Genomic DNA, 16,926 nt, shown 5'->3' with positions numbered 1-16,926 from the left:
AATAGTTTTTACCCCTTGTGGTTAATATCTATCACATGAAGTCCTGGCAAAATCTCACTTTTCCACTACTCAGGAAGCTGACTGTACACACTTGCATCTTCTGTGTGACTAAGTTTGAGGCTAAGAACATATAGATTCAGCAGAAATTTGAGAGTGATCTTGTCTTTAGAAATCTTTTAAATCAGCACTTTCATCTCTCCAAATTATTGTTCTACAATAATGTTTCTATGGGCAACGGTACCCACTTAACACAATGACAGCTCACAGTTGCATCAGAGAAGGGAAATAATTTCATACAGTAAGCAGTGGCTTACAGCAGGATGACGTGGGTGTTAAATAGGATTGGTTTGTGGATGGTAATGAGAGGGTGACAGATGGACATGCTGGCTTGTTTTGTTGTGGCCCAGTCTATGAACAGTCATGCCAATTTAATGTACTTTCTTTGTCATACTCATCACTTTAACGTGCACATGCATGGCTTTATATTGTCAACATAAGGTGCAGTGCTTAGTGTTCACATTTCCATTAAAGCAGATGCTGTCACGCTGTGTTAAATCACCACACATCAACAGAGATAAGGAATTGTTTCATACTATAACTTGTTCAACATAAATCCTTGACCTAGAAAACTTCAGGGACCAAAATCCAGAACCGTAGATTCACACACAAAGTACATTATAAAAAATGACCACAATGACAAATTTAGAAGCCAATACTTTCATCTTTAATAATCTTGTTCTCATTTGTTTAAATAAATTTTTCCTTTGTAAAATCTCAAAACGAAAACACTGAACAGGAGTGTTAAAGCCTGTCTTAATTTAAAACGAATACACAACAACAGAACATTAAAAACGTACGGTAACTCTTACTCTGCATCTGTAAACAACCCATCCCACCCCTCCCTCCCACTCCACACAGTTTGATAAGATTTGGCATGTCCATTTACTCAACGCATATGCCTTCAGCTCTTTGTGTCATTAAAATGTTCTTTTTTTTTTTAATTATTGCAGGTCGGACAATAAAAAAGACAAGTCTGCTAAAAAAAAAACCAAACAACTTCAAATGAGAGAAAAAAGCATTAGTGCCAATATTTCTTAACACACAGTCAGCAGTATACCGAATGCACTCAAAAACATTTTTGTATAGACCTTCTGTATAGTAAGCAGCCTTGCCCACATTATGACAGGCAGCAACATGCACACACACATTATCCTCACATTCACACACACGCACAACTGTGGTGGTTTAATCCACTTACTTGGTCTCAGTCTCACTCATACCCATGTCCATATAGTGTGTATGATACTGTGCGCAGTATCGACACATGGAGAAATGCAACATAGCCTCAAACTGCCAGCAATTTAACATTTATCACTGCAACAGTAACAAACATGTTCAAGAGAGAATAACAGAGAAAGAGTGCGTGAGATACAACAGTAGGAGGTCAGCATTTTGAAAACAGAACAATGACATTTTTCAATATTTTCACTGTTCAAAAATTAAAACCATACATACAAACAAACAGAAAAACAAACTTAACATACACAGTAAGATACAGTTCTGTTGTCAATCAGAGCTGTTTGCATGTGTTTGGATTCGGTCTCCGTCTTTAAGGGGACGTGAATACAAACTGCACTTAAACCTCACATCATGTAGTAGTTTTAAGTTCTCTTATACGATGAAGGTAATGCTGTTTACAGTGCCCATCTGTCTGAAGGCTTGTCTGTATTTGGTGTGTGCATGTGTATGTAAATCTGTTGAAAAGTCCCCTATTTACTAAGCACATTGCAATCCAGTCAAGTCTTTCAGACCAACTGACTTTTCATTCTTTTTCAGGTTTCAAGTCTAAGCAGTTGAAATCTTCATCTGTGGAAAAAGGCTGTATACACATCTAACAGTCCCTGCATTTGTTTATATAATAGCTTAAGTCTGGCCACGAGAATGTGTGTAAGCATGTCTCACATTTCTGCTTTATGTGTGTGTGCACATTAATATGCATACCATGTATATGTATGCACATATGTGTATATGTGTAGTACATTAATATGCATACCATGTAAATGTGTTTGTGTGTGTGCTATATTAAGTACATATGTATCCCAGTGTATGTTGTATCAGTGTGTCCAAACCTACACATACAAATGGAGGGCACTCATCAGATGGAATCAGCTCCTCCTCCCAGCAGGTCGCCGGGCAACAAAGCGGCAGGGCTGTCCATTTGGTGCCTTTCCTCCATTTGCGGTGCCCCCCACAGGCTGCTGCTGGGGTACCCAGCAGTCATGCCCCCCCAGAGCCCAGACCTCCCAGCCTCTACTCCCCCAACACCAGCTCCCTCCCCTGACCCATTGGTGCTCCACTGGGAAAATATCCCCAGCCCGGGTCCTTGGGCTGAAGAGGTTTCTGAAGAACTGCCTGTACCATCAAGACTTTGCCAGCCAGAGCCGGAGGACCTCACACTACCTAGAACCGCTGCTCCACTTTCCCCTCCTCCACCACTATTTCCATTTCCACCTGAAGCTGTGCTTGCTGCTGCCCGCTCACTCCCTGGGGAGCTACCTCCACTGCTAGCCACAGCGGTGCCTGTTCCAGATGAGCCCTGTGTTCCACTGGCCACAGCCCCTCCTGAGCTGGCCCCCTCTGCGCCTCCGGCCTGGGAATGTGCAAAATAACGAGCAACTTCTTCCTCACTCACAAACTCCGCCAGGATTGTGGTGTTGCCCAGAACACACCTGAGAGAGAGTGACAAGATAAGGCTCACTAGATCAACAGGAGCATGTTCAATGTTAAACTAAGTATATTAGTGAGGTTACAGGTTAACCTACATGTGCAGTGCACCCTGGGCCTTGGCTGCTTCCTGCCGGCTGCTGTAGCGAATCAGAGCGCTGCCCTGGGTCAGGCCAAGGTGGAAGGTCAGCAGGGGGCCATGCTGCATGCAGATAGTCCTCAGTGTGGAGCCATCAATCTACAGGGAAAGAAGAATAATGGTTGTAATAATGGTTGTAGATTGTGTGTGTGTATGATGTGACAACCCTAGAGTAATTGTCCACAATCTTGAGTAATCAATTATGGGACAAAAAAAGGTTAGGCAATCCAGGAGGTTATACAACAATAGTTATGTGTATGAAGAAAGGTGATTTAGTAAATAATGTGGTGATAATGTATGCTGTGGCTTTATCAGTCTGTAATTCAGTCATAGTTACACTGCAGCAAGCGAGACACCAATGGATTATTGTAAAAAATTAAATCTATGTCTAAAACAAAAATTTTGTCTGGACACAGACATTTTTGTTTCTGTGCTTTTCTCAGAGTGGTGTCATGCCACTGTCATTGGTGCAGACCCTAATTGATTAAATGGCTCATCCAACTTCGCAATCCAATTACAGATGGGTCACGCATCAGTCTGTTTCATTTGCATAAGACAAACTGAAGGGGAATACAGATGAATGAGCACAGAGGTTTAATGCTTTTGAAATCAAACCCTGACCAGTCTGTCTGGGTAACTCTTTTACTTTCAAATCTGCTGTATGTAGGTCTGTAGGTTTTCTGTTACTCCTGTGACATCTTTACATCACCACCATTTCAGTTAACATACAGCAGGTTTACTGGTGGTAACATTTTAAATTCACTGTTGCTACATAATCCCTGCAAATGGTCAATTTAGTATCTTCTCAGGGTTTCCTCTCAACCTGTCCCTCCCTTTTTCCTCACTCCTTACCTGTGGGGTCAGGTTGCTCAGCAACAACCAGCAGCTGCCTCTGGAGGCCACACCATCGCTCCAAGCTGAGCCTATAAAGAAAAAAAAGAAAAGGAGTGAGACAAACAGAAAATAATACAATGACGAAACAATTAGTAATGATGTCATAGTTGATGACAAACAGAGATTACGCTGAAGATAATCTTATTTACATAATGACAACTTAAACTGATACCATCATCAGACCTAAGTCATAGTGCCACTGACAAGAAGATTGTTCTCTATACAGGGCATATTTAAGTCCTAAGCCGACGAATGGTTATGAAATAACGAAATCTTTTCTCTGTACCTGGCCCAAATCTTGACTCTTGATTAATCCCACCCCCTCCCCAGCTCCGGGCCAACCTTGGGCCTCCGCTACCCCATGGGGAGGGTGAGGCCTGCTTCTGATTAGTTAAGCCAGGAGGGGGGCGTGGCAGCTGCGAGCTGTTGCGATTGGTCTTCCACAACTTGTTTTGTCCGATGGGCTCTGGGGGCCAGCTGGGCTTGTACTCCGAGTACTTTCCTGAACAGGAAATGGAGAGGGTGGGAGAAAGAGGGGGAAAGTGAGTTTTGACAAACAGACCACAGAAATGGAAGTGAACTACATTGGCATCTTTGCAGAAAAAGCATAACTTGTACACCAGTGAAATACAGTGCAAACACAATTACAGTAACAGTCAAAAGTCAAAATGTAAAAATATCAAAGTCAAAACATATACCTGTGCTGTGTGCATTGCTGAGGGGGCTGTCTGAGGCACTGTAGGGCCAGGCACCAGGTGAAGGCAGCGAGGTGTTGAGGGAGGGGTTTGGCCCTACCAAACATTACAAGGTTATGAACACATCTTGTGATAAACAACACAAGGCAACCAAAGTACAACTGGGCTGCAGTCTGTGAGGAACACAGTTTGTCAAACCTTTGACCTGTGACTTCCTGTCTATAATTGGAACTAGAGCATGTTTTGTAGGTATTTTCACAACTTAAATCAATTGATAAGAAAAAAAGCAATTGAATTATTAAGCAACTTTAGCCTTATAACCAGCTGCAGAATTTTAATTGAGTTAGATCAGCTGATGTTCATCACACAGGGTGGTAACAAGAAGCTTAACTGGAAATGTAATTTTCATTTTGGCATTCCAAGTTTTCTGATAAAAAAATCTGACTGAAATAATTCAACAGAACTGTGTATTATTATTCCCCATACAAATTTTCCACCATTTCACCACATAGTGGTGAACAGATTTATAGCTCAGCCCTAATCCTCGAAGGAAAGAGCTGTGGCTTTGAATGGGTACTTTACATAATGCGCTCTCTTAACGACTGCACCTTAAGCTGTATAATAGATTAGATAGTAATATTTAAAGAATACTCTCATTCAGTTGTTCAGCTTCATTCTCTTGCTGGTCAAAACTATCTGATGTCATTACAACATTAAGCTCCTGTAATCTATACTTTGCTTATACTTGGGATCAAATTGAAACTTGTGTTAATAAAATTCTGTGATTTGTAAGTAATAGCTTTAAGTGCTTTAAAACTAAAACAGCTATGCCCATCAACATATTGGGCACATTTAGTCCAATACCTATGTTGTCTCGCAGTAACTGGTGGTCAGAGTCATTGAGGCTCGGAGGTCCTGGGGAGCCAAGAACACTACCAGGTGTCATGTAGGGGTCAGACTCTGGGTCTCCACTACTCTGGATTCCCTTCCAGGGCACACCGGGCTGGAACTCTGTCATCCAACAAGAGAAATTAAAATTAAATAAAATTAAATTAGGAGCAAATGATTGTAATTGTAATCTTCTTTTCTCTAGATTAGGTTGTCTGGCAAACATGGGGCATCTTGCACATTTGAGTTGAAATGAACATTTTCTATTGTCTGTTTCTTCTCTGATCCTATCGTATTGTCCTATGGCAGCAAGTAGCAGAGAAAAACACACTCACCTGGAGGCCAGCTGGATGTAGCAGGTTTGTTCCCCATTTTACTTCCAGGTGTTCGGTGCCAGTTGTCTGCAGAGCCCTGTGGGGGAATCCCTAAACCATCACCGCCCAGTATTTCATACTGGGAGTAAGGGGACCCCCCTCTCACCTTAATAGCACTGGGTAAAGGGCCTTTGGAGTGGCACACAAGAGAGAAATGTGGTCAAACAGATTGACATGAATATGTATACAATCACTTCCACTGACAGTGGTTCATTCAGATACATTGTGAATGAAGGTGATTACCAGCACAGTTAACACCAGACTGACAGCAGCCTGAGAGGTGAGCTTTGCTTAAGTGTGAACTTTGACTCTGTAAATAATCCTGTTATGAACCATCTGTTAACCCACCATTCTTGTGAAGGGTTGTGTCAGGGGGAGAGGGAGTTGGAGAGTGTCCCTCCATCATCCATTTGAAACGGGACTGCTGTCCTCCTGTGTCCTTCATCCCACCCATCATGGGACCAAGCTCCAGTCCTGACAGGTTACCACCAGGAGCAAGCCCTGAGAAGAAGTCAGTGTTTACACAAATTAGACATTTATAACTGATTAGCTGTTTACTGGCTCTAACCTAGACAAACTAGTGACTGGATACTGAGAGGTACGCATAGATGTATGCTCTTGCCCTAGGACACACCTGATCCTGTCTGTTGATTTGCTGACTTAATATACCCCCTTATACCAGTTTTATTTACTGTAAAATTATCTATTACAGTCTAACCCAGTCTAACATTTTGCCCGTTGGACTCACCAGAATACATCCCTTGCGTTTTGGCATGAAGGTCTGATAAGGGACCCCCCATTCCAGGATGTGGAAGGGGGTCTACCATGGGCTGTTTAGATAGGCCTCCTCCCAGGTGAGAGGGGGACAGTTTGGAGCTCCCTCCTCCTACTGCAGCTCCACCAACTCCACTCTGCTGATGCTGTCTCTGCTGCTGCAGAATAGCCATAATCCTTGCCAGCTGAGGGGGACATGATTCAAGACAATAAATCAGAATAACTGCAAAGTTCAGTGAATGGTCACAAATTGCCCTGGTGAATAAAAACCTGATTTACCAATACTTAGACTAATATATGTTCACTGAGGGGAGCACTGCATAGAATATGTTCCTTCTTAGTTGTGGTTCTCAAATAAACTAAAATCAACAACTTCTGAACCATTCTGACCAAGGTCTGGGCACAACTGATCAAAACAGTGTTGTTACATCTGAGAAATAGTAATGGCTTAGGTCCTGACAACACTGCATGGTATGGTATCAAGTGTAGAATATAAACATGCTCACCTGCTGTGGGTCCGGCTGCTGCCTGAGAGGCTGAGGCTGAGGGAACTTCCTCTGGTTCTGCAGGAGCTGCTGCTGCTGCTGCTGCTGCTGCTGTTGTAGCAGGAGCTGACAAGCCTGTGGGGTTGAGGGCAGAAATGGTCAGAGATGGAGGTGAACATATAGACACAGACACTGTGTTTGATAGTAGGCCTGGGTTACTTTAATTCACCATGTAATTTAAGATATTTCAATGCAGAGCTACACAAAGGTAGTCTACAATTAAATATTTATTTAAATGCGATGAATCATCCCATCAATCAACAATCTAAGATTTTGGCGCATACCAGATGGAACTGCTGCATGTGGGGGTAAATGTTGCTGAGCATTGCTAGCTGCTGTGGGGAAATCTGAGGAGGGAACACTCCTCCACCAACACCACCTACGCCTCCGACACTTCCAACACTGCCAACACCTCCTACTCCTCCTACCACTCCACCCACACTGCCACCAGGAGAGGGCATCTGCTTCAGCATAGGACCCGGCACCTGCAAATCACAGGACAATATTTAGATACACATATGGATTTTGATACTTGACAATTGATGAAGTAATACAAGAAACAGGGACACTATATTCATTGAACTCTATTCATTAAAAATGTGTGAATGACTAAAAATACTTAAATTCATAATTAGCAATTCAAAAAACGTTTGTGCACACCATGAAGTCTTAGCATCCGATGCATAGGTTGAGAAACTATTTACTGGGCAGAAAGAAATGAAAATAATTTGTAAAAAAATGTGGCCCCCTAATGTTCATAGAGGGCCTCATTGTGATGTGAACCTACTTTCTAAAATGTTGGTTAAAATCCTATTTATATTTACTTACAAAGAGCTCAGTATCATGTTTGTTTTTATATTTGAAGGGCTCATTGACCTGTATGCACACTGGAAAGTGTTTGGCAGCTTTTTCCCCTGAGAGAGTCTTTAGTGTATAATATGAATGGTGCCATTTGTCTAAATGAACTTCGGTCTGAGGACTGAAATGTTGCTAATAAAGTGAGTACAAATGTTGGACTGTGTGGGGGAAGCTTTGTTTTCTGAGAAATGAAAACAAAACTGATTTTCAAGTTTATCAGTAATGGACATATCCACAGAATAAGCCAGAACAGAGTCCACTTTAGAGAAGCCACTTCTTACAACACACCATCTCATGAAGCCAAGAGACTTCAAGATGCAACAAGTGTGGGGCTCATTACTGCCTTAGGCCAGATGAATCAGACAGCTAAAGGTGTCATCTGCTGTTTTGCAATTCTACAAGATGTTTGATACAGAAAACTGAGGAATGCCAGGAAAATTAGACAATTAAATTAACAGTTAATGCACAGTACACAGAAAATAAAAAGAATGTAGACTATTTTGTGATGTCTAAACATTGTTAATGGCTTCTTGTAAGCTGCTCTCTAGCTTAAAAGCCACTGCTGTGTTATTTACTGCAAGATCATGAGGCAATCAGGCAGTAAATAATTCTGTCCAACAGCTAGCAAGCCCAACAAACAATATGTGAGTCTACTACTCAAACTAACATATCACTGTGGGTTTACGGCTTATCACTTTGTCCCAAACGATTTACAACATGCGGCATCTGCATTATTATGGGCAATATTTAATTAAAACTGAAAATCAGTGAAGCCAACATTGGCAAGATTCAGGAGACTCTCCATCTCTCCTAGATACAATATACATGTTGACTAATAACATCAGCGACAAAAGACAACAGACCTGAGCAGACAGGAACTGATGAGGCACTTGAGCACGTAACCCCTGGGAGGGGTTCATCGGATGCATGCCAGGTTGGTGCATCCCTCGGGGCTGAGGCATCCCTCCGCCACTGCCAACAAACACTCCATGGCCACCCATCTGGAGTTCAGTGGAAACCATAAAACAATAGAATTGTATTTCTGGTGAATATTTCTCATCTCAGCATAGCAATGTTTTCATGCAATTCCTTAAATTATCACAACTCACACTTGACTTAAAATTTCACACCCATGTGAGCAGATATTGCAGAGATATAAATCAAAGCAATACAAAATGATAGCTAACGTTAAAAACAGAAGGTCTGTAAAGTAACTTAATACTAGACAGAACTACAAACAGACTCTTACCTTGTCACTATATGGCCCCATGTCAACAGGACCCATGTCTTTGGAACTAGGCATGCGGTAACCTCCTCCAACTCTACCCCCCCTTCGCATCTCTCCATTGTAATCGGTTATTCCTCTCTTGTCTCCCTCCATCTTTTTGTCATCATTTGGATCATCACCCTGAGAAGCAAAAAAGCGATTTAGTGGCAGTTTAGACAGTAACAGAAGGGTCATTGATCTTTTTATAATCAGACTTTTTAGTGAATTGAAATCTTACCAGAAGACCCATGTTTGAAAACTGGCGCGACACTGGGTTCATCCAGCTATCCCCACCTCCACTCTGAGAAAAAATACAAACGTTATTCTCAGTAACAAAAAGAAAATAAAAAAGTACAGATTACAGTATTGAGGAAAGTTATCAAACAACATGAGAATTGCTTTGTCTCGATACAATAAACCAAGAGAGGACACAAACTCTTGTTTGTGCATTCTAGAACCTCCTGTTCCCTACCTTGATGTTGCCTCTTTTTCCTCCATGAGTCTGGCCCCAGCTGCTGGAGTTGAAGGAGGAGCTGCTTCCCTGGGAGCCAGTGCTGTTCCAGACACCTCCACCACCATCATCTTCCTCATCCCAGCTGGGGTGACGGGAGGCTGCAACGGAGCCCTCTCCCTTCCCACCCCAGCTTTCCATTGACTTGGTGCCTACAGCAAAAACAAAGCAGATGGTTATCATAATGTTGGCAGCCTTTTCTCTGGATTCCCTCTGCTTGGAACATGTGGTATGAAAAATGCTGAATCCCATCCAAACTGAAAAATGTGTGATGTTGTTTGACTTGAGACTCTTGACTTTTTGAATTTTTTCTGGTCTTACCAGGTTTACTAGGGTTGGGTGAAGGGTTCCCCCAGCCAGAGGCTTTGCTGGGTTCATCTGGATCCCCCCAACCTGTTGCTGCATCTGACGCCTGTCCCCACGCAGCTGTACCATTATCCACAGATTGTGCACCTCCCCACATACCTGGACCTGAAAATTGATTGGATTGGATACTATGCTTTAGAATGTATCAAGTTAAGCCAGTTTGGTCAATGAGGCTGACATTAACTCTTTCTAATATATGGAACCAAGGACATAAGAAAATAATTGCAACATTGCTACAAATCACATAAAGTTTTGGCAGAATAAAGAAAATTTTGAGAATAATTCAAATACTGATGCTCAATCTATTCTGGGTGTAGCTTGCCAAATGCAGACTTATTTGGAATGGAAAAGGAACAAGGAACTTCTTCTTACCCACTGCAGCATTGCCAGGGTTTGTGTCCCTGCTGTGCTGCATCCCCTGCTGCCTTCTAGGTGGTTGCTGCTGCATGGATGGTGGTGGTGGTGGGGCCTGCTGACCGTGGCTTTGGCTAGGTGTAGCACTGTTCTTGTCCCACAAGTTCACATTCTTGCTGTTGCAGCGGGTTGGGTCTCCCCAGGCTGAAGTGCCGTCGTCAATTTCCATTTTGCGGCTGATGGACTGAGGGGAGGGTTCTTCCCAGCCACTCGGCTCCAGGGAGTCCCCCCCTCCTCCAGAGATTTGGGGGATGGGGCCGGATTTCCAGCCCGAACTTTGGTTCTGATTCTTGGATGGTGGACCTCCACCTCCAACGTTGGACCGGCTATTCCACCCTCCTTGCATGGGACCTCCCGGTGGCTGCTGGCCCTGTGATTGGTGCTGCTGTTGATTTGGGGCTTTCATTGGTGCCACTTGGCTGTTTGGTATCTGTGCTGCTGCTGCATGGGGTTTGGCACTCCCCCAGTCCTGGTGGGATTTGCTTCCCCCCACATCTCCTCCTCCCCATCCTCCTCGCTGAGATCCCCCATCATCCATATTACCCCAGGAAGATCCCTCATCAGAGTTGCTTCCTCCTCTGCTTCGCCCATCTCCCCACCCACCTCCAGGTACTGAGTCTCTCTGTCCCCAGTCTCCACCTCCTCCCCAACCACCAGCCTCACCTCTTCCAGTCCCCTTCCATCCCCCTGTCCCTTTATCCTCTGGACCATCTGCCCACCCACTACCCTGTTCTCCAAATTCTCTCCTGTTCCCTCCTCCTCCTCCTCCTCCTCCTCTGTGATCCCTCCATTGTTGTTCATCAGTCCCCCATCCTTTGCCCTGGTTTTCAGGTGGGAGATCACCCCACCCTCCAGCTGCCTTCCCTGTGTTGCCCTCCATATCTTCTTCTGGCATTCCTGGTTTCCTTATAGTGCTACCAGGCATGTGAGGACCACAGGCAGACTGTGTAGCACCACCGTCCCAGCCGTCCTTCACTGAAGCAGAGCCAGAGTTTAGGCTGGTCGTGTGACTGCTAGAAGATGGATCATTAGTTACTGAACTGGTGTTAGACAGGTACCCAGGTCCACGACTAGTGGTAGTGTTCATGGTTGCTGATGAGAATGAAGAGGAAGATGAAGTGCTTCTTTCGTTTCTGTTTCCTACTCCTGCGGTGGTGTCTAGGTCCCAGGCCACATTCTGTCGAATCTGGGTCTGCCCCCAGCCCATGTTAGACAGAACCCTGGGGTCCAGGTCAGATCGATTGAGCATGCTAAGTAAGGCCACTTCAGCATTGGAGGTCTGGTGGGAGCAATGGCGCACAGACGAGGCTCGGTTCTGCTTATGACTGCCACCGCTCCCTCCGCCACCACTCCCAGCTATGGAACCTCCTCCGCTAGAGGATGAAGGTCCGCCACCTCCAGCGTCTCCACCCTGCCCTCCTCCTCCACCCCACTCCCCAACTGCCCCATCCCCACTTTCCATCCCTTTCTGATTGTCCCAAGCTTTTGTCATAGTTTCAAACTTTGGTGAGGCAGAGTCCTGCAAAACGCTGCCACCAATACCCACGCTGCCTCCACTACTGCTGCTGTTGCTGCTCCCGTCTCCTCCTCTTCCACTTCCTATTGCTAAGTTACTCGAACTTACACCTCCCGCTGTGCCACCCCACTCTACTTCTGAACTGCCTGCTTCCCACGCTCCCTGAGATACCACAGGGGTATTTGAGCCACCATCACTTCCCCTGCCCCACCCTGCCTTCTCACCCTGGCTACCAAAGCCCCACACATTCCCTTCCTGCCCTTGAGCTCCAACCCCCCCTCCACCCCAGCCATCTGCCTGTGATGCACCTGCACTGAGGTCAGAGGACACTGGAGGCATGGATCTCCAAGAAGAAGAGGCGGTTAAGGAGGAAGACGAAGAGCCAGAAAGATCACCACTCCCTTCTTCTTCAACACCAGCAACCCCACAGTCCCTCTCATCACCACCTGCTTGATTTGGTCCTGCTGCTCTTGCTCCCCCACCTGAACCCAGCTCCGGCCCTGGGTTTCCTAAGTGCTGCTGCGGCTCTCCACTCCTGGCCCCCACAGCTGTCTCAGTGTGCTGCTGATGAAGACCGGTTTGATTCACAGATGACAGAGTGTGAGTGGTGATGAGGGTGGTGCTGGCAGAGAACGAGGAAGCTGAAGTAATGGACGAGTGTAGTGGAAGGCTGTCGCTAGCCGAAGTTGCTGTCCCACCCTGCACCAGGGCAGGCCAGGCAGAAGGGTTTACGTTGGGGTTGAAATTGGCACCAGAGACACTGCTGCTGCCACCCACAGGGCTCTCCTGAGGCCCAGGAAGAAGATGGGAGACTTTGGAATTGTAAAATGCTGCTGATCCTAGCCCTGCCTCCACCTGAGAGGAGGTGGAAGAGCCCCACACACCACCACCACTACCACCACCACTTGACTGAACACATTCATTAAGCGAGGAAGAGGAGGAAAGAGGAGAAGTACGAGGTGGGGAAGGATTGTCCATGTTCCCTGCTCCTCCTCCTACTGCTCCTCCCTTCTGCTGGATGTTTCTCTCACTCCATGAGGCACTACTGTTGTTGTTGTTACTGGGGCAGTCTTGCTCCTGCACACCTCCTCCAGCCCCGTCAGAACTCAATTTGGCCCCGCCTAGGATGCTTGGCCAATCCTCCAGGTCAGTCCCATCCACAATCACCTTCCCGCAGCCCTGAGAGGAGGACTGGCTGCCAGAGCCTGCCCCCCATGTGGAATTTGCATAAGTTGAAGTAGTAGTAGAAGAAGACGACAGAGCAGCGACACATAATGAGGATGAGGAGGATGTGGGGGGTGAAGGGGAAGATGAACCCAGGTTGGAATCTATGGACAAAGTTGAGACCATTGATTTAATTGACAATTTAAGCATTGACAATACTTACTAATGACTGATGAAACGTACCAACTGGTGGTTCCAATACCACTGCTTTCTAGTCACTATAGTGAATGCATATCATAGTTGTTATGTACAAGTTTACAATTACAACTTTAATGACTTTTATATTATAATGTTAACTCATGGGTTGTATGCTGTTGTAAAACCCTTTCCATGGCTGCTTGTTTAACTGTAAAGTGCACTGTGTTGTTTCTAAACTACTTTAAAACAGAAGTTAACTACTACTTGTGGCATGTGGTAGTGGGCTAAATATTAAACATGACCCACCTGCGCCTCCAGCTGTGCTTGCATTGGGGTTATCTGCTCCCTGTGAGGAAACAGGTGGGGTGGCTGCCCAGCCACTGCCTCCCCCTGTGCCCCCTTCCCCTCCTCCTCCCCCCAGCAGCATGGAGGACAGCGGTGGCTGGCCCCTCTTCAGTAACACTTTATGGTCCTGCTGGCAGCGAAACCTTGGTGGAACCTCTCTGGACATGTATCGCTGCTGCTGGGAGGTCTGGCTTCCAGAGGGGGAGGAGGAGGAGGGCTGTCCGTTGGCCACAGCAGTCCGCTGCTTTGCATTGTTCCCGCCACCAGGAGGAACTTGTGCAGAAACCCCAGCTGCACCAGGACTGGGGGATGAGGGGGCAACAGGGCCAGGGCTGGGGGACACTGAGCCTGGGGTGGCGAGCGGCTGGGAGCAGGAGGGCTTGGCTGATTCTGGCACTGAAATATGCAAATAATAAAGGGTGTGAATCATTGGTAGATTTAAATACAACAAAACAGAAAGACAGTATAGCATCTTACTCCAGGTAGATTAAGCTACTCTCTAGATTAAGAAAAGTTTGAGTAAATGTATAGTGTCTATGCAACAATCCTCATGGTCATCACAACACATAAAGTTCTTATAACAACTGAATACTGCTGTTGAGAGCATATTTAGCAACAAGATATAGAATCATATCACTGAGAATATAATATAGAATAGATTAGATTGTTAGATTGTGTGATTAAAGGAAAAACAGAGTCATGATGACAAACACAAAGACACAAAACTTACCTTTGATTTTCTGTTCTGGCACCTGAAGGTGAAAGAATAACTGAGTCAGATATAAGGCAGAAGAGAATGTGGTGGGGGGCAAATAGATAAAGCAACAGGAAGATTTTGTTTTCAGATCACTACCTACATGTCTGTATGTAGACCTACAAGTGTAATATTACTAGGCTTCGGTCTTGCTACTGCAACTGAGAAACACACAACTAACGCACTGTTTCAAATATAAAAATACTGCATTTGATATCTAACTTTACAGTCCCCAGATACAGGAAAACCATTCCCAAAGCTCTAAAGCTTAGTTACCTAAGGTGAATTAATTTTAAGCTGTATCAGCTCCAACTGAACAAAAAAACATCCTTGCCAAGTAAGTGGGTATTCAACACAGATTATCTGCAAAATATACAGGCAAAATCAGCTGTGAAGGTCTGGTGACACTGTTACCTTCTGAGAGGTTTCCCTTTTCTTTTTATCTTCTTTCTTCTTTTTCTTGTCTTCCATGAACTACTGTTCCCTTTCCTGATTCTCCTGTCTGTGAAAGTAAATGTACACAGTCAATTATTTATATTAAACCTCAAGCTACACTGAAAGTAATTTAATGCTCACAGAAGCATACCTTTTTCACAGACACATGTCCACTTTGGCTCAAAATTAATAATATGTATTTCAGATCACTGCCAAGTACACTCCTACACAGTCGATGTTGTGAGGGCTGTAACGTTAACCGGGGCAGACAGCTTGACAACAGTCCATGGTAGCCTAGCTTCTCACTGCATAATTCATTAACCAGCAAACGATTGCAACTCCAACCAACAAACAAGGCAGACAGCAGCAAAACAAACAAGTGACTTCAAACTACATTTCTGGTAAAGTCAGGTTTCTCCTGCAGTGCAGAAGAGACTGTAATGGCAGCATAATCCAGAGGATACTAGTGTTTAATGTGAGTACATGACGGGATCTGTCCAGTGTTATCAAGGACACACTCTCGCTGACCTCGCACCTGCCCCCAACCTGCCCCCCACCCTGACAAAAGTAAACATATGCTATATGTAAATACACCACTCATACCCAAACCACGTGAGGCCGTTTTGGTGGAAAGCAAAACACGCTCAGGATGCTGAGAAAAACCGGATGGCGCTATATGTGGAAAAGTAAAGGGATCTCAGATAGCAGAGAGCTGTAAATACGACTGGGCCCAGTGTTTCTGTTAGCTAGGCTGCACATAATTAGCATGTCGTAAAGCGCTAATGTAAGCTAACTGGAGAACCTACAGCTTCGAGCCTTCGATGTATCATGTATAAATACACCAGCTGACATTACATTTAACTATCAGTTTATGTAATGTGTGAGAACCCTTATAAAGCAGATGTCCGGAGCCGAAATCGGAGTAAACGTCCTGGATTTCGTATAAACAACAGGCCACTACGGAAAAGCTGTGCAGCTACTAGAGACAACCAGACGAGCTTCAACCAGGTATGCAACCAGCTAATGCTAGTCGACTGTAAAGCAGCGGCTGAGCGCTGTGCCGTGACCCGAGGAGCCTAGGGCTCGCGAGGTTAGGCTGTCCCAGAACAAGGTGTCTCTGTCGCTTCGCAAGACGAATCTAACCTGTGCGCAGTTGACTGCGGACAACAGGCACGTCATATTGGCTAAGGATATGCCCCTTATTTTCGAAACACGATGTGTTTCATTTAAATGATTTACTGTTGTGATTAGTAACTTTACGGTAGGCCCTGTAAACACTACAGAAACAGTACTGACAAGTCAATGAGCAGACTGCTAGCAAGCTGCTTCATCAGTACTAACGGTCGACAGGGCCAAATTAAACGACGAACTTCAGTGACGTTTCTTCAACATTGCAACGCGTAACAAGCGAAGCTCTACTAAAACTGAGAGTCCCTAAATGTTGGTTGTGTAACGGTGGAAATGATTAACACTACTAACCAGCACATATACTATGAAAGTTATCGAGCAGCATAACGTTAATATTCAATACTCACCTCGGGAATCACATAGGACATAAAGTGCTTCTGTGCAAAAATTCTTGCAGACCTACCGCTAGCAGGCTAGCAAGGTAGCTAGCCTAGCGAGCGAGTTCTTCGAGGCTTTCAAGGCTAAATTGAATAAGAAATGACATCACCGAAAGGCGAAATGTTAATCGTAGAAAAAATGAGGAAAAGCGAGTATCCTCTTGCGCGGCTGTAGTTCTCAAGCTGTAAACAAAACATGCATAACCCCTTGATGACTGTCAGACGCTGTATGATCGGTTAGTTTACTATCGGCCATTTTGCTTCTGTGTGGAGGTTTAATGATATCACCAGGCTGGTTGTTGATCAGAGAGGGGAGGAGGGCGCGTACCGACACTGTCCACTAGAGGGCGCCCTATCACCGGAACATGACGTCATACACGCGGGGCATGCACAAATAAACAAATAGTTCAATAATCTGTGGATATATTACCTGCACAAGACTATGAGTGGTTTTTATAATAAACTGATTGCTTTTTGAGAGCTACAATATTAAAGTTGCA

General features: G+C 44.9%; 1 protein-coding gene across 1 annotated transcript; it reads right to left on the bottom strand.

Annotated features, from left to right (window-relative positions):
• Positions 1-701: 701 nt before the first annotated feature.
• LOC108877589 (trinucleotide repeat-containing gene 6B protein) lies at positions 702-16,717 on the bottom strand. Its single transcript, XM_018667673.2, has 21 exons — positions 16,397-16,717; positions 14,841-14,928; positions 14,403-14,424; positions 13,634-14,068; positions 10,408-13,293; positions 9,991-10,140; positions 9,631-9,821; positions 9,397-9,459; positions 9,141-9,299; positions 8,755-8,892; positions 7,318-7,518; positions 6,995-7,108; positions 6,463-6,673; positions 6,063-6,215; positions 5,676-5,843; positions 5,317-5,463; positions 4,456-4,548; positions 4,044-4,259; positions 3,716-3,786; positions 2,823-2,962; positions 702-2,729 (listed from the first exon to the last, which is right to left on the bottom strand). Exons 2-21 carry the CDS (start codon positions 14,895-14,897, stop codon positions 2,156-2,158), a joined length of 6,189 nt encoding a protein of 2,062 aa, XP_018523189.1. The 5' UTR covers positions 14,898-14,928; positions 16,397-16,717; the 3' UTR covers positions 702-2,155.
• Positions 16,718-16,926: the final 209 nt, after the last annotated feature.

Source organism: Lates calcarifer, linkage group LG11 (assembly GCF_001640805.2).
Source record: "Lates calcarifer isolate ASB-BC8 linkage group LG11, TLL_Latcal_v3, whole genome shotgun sequence".
In the NCBI taxonomy this organism is placed as follows: Eukaryota; Metazoa; Chordata; class Actinopteri; family Centropomidae; genus Lates; species Lates calcarifer.
Note: the sequence above shows the minus strand (reverse complement) of the source record. Positions and strands in the feature narration are given on the sequence as shown.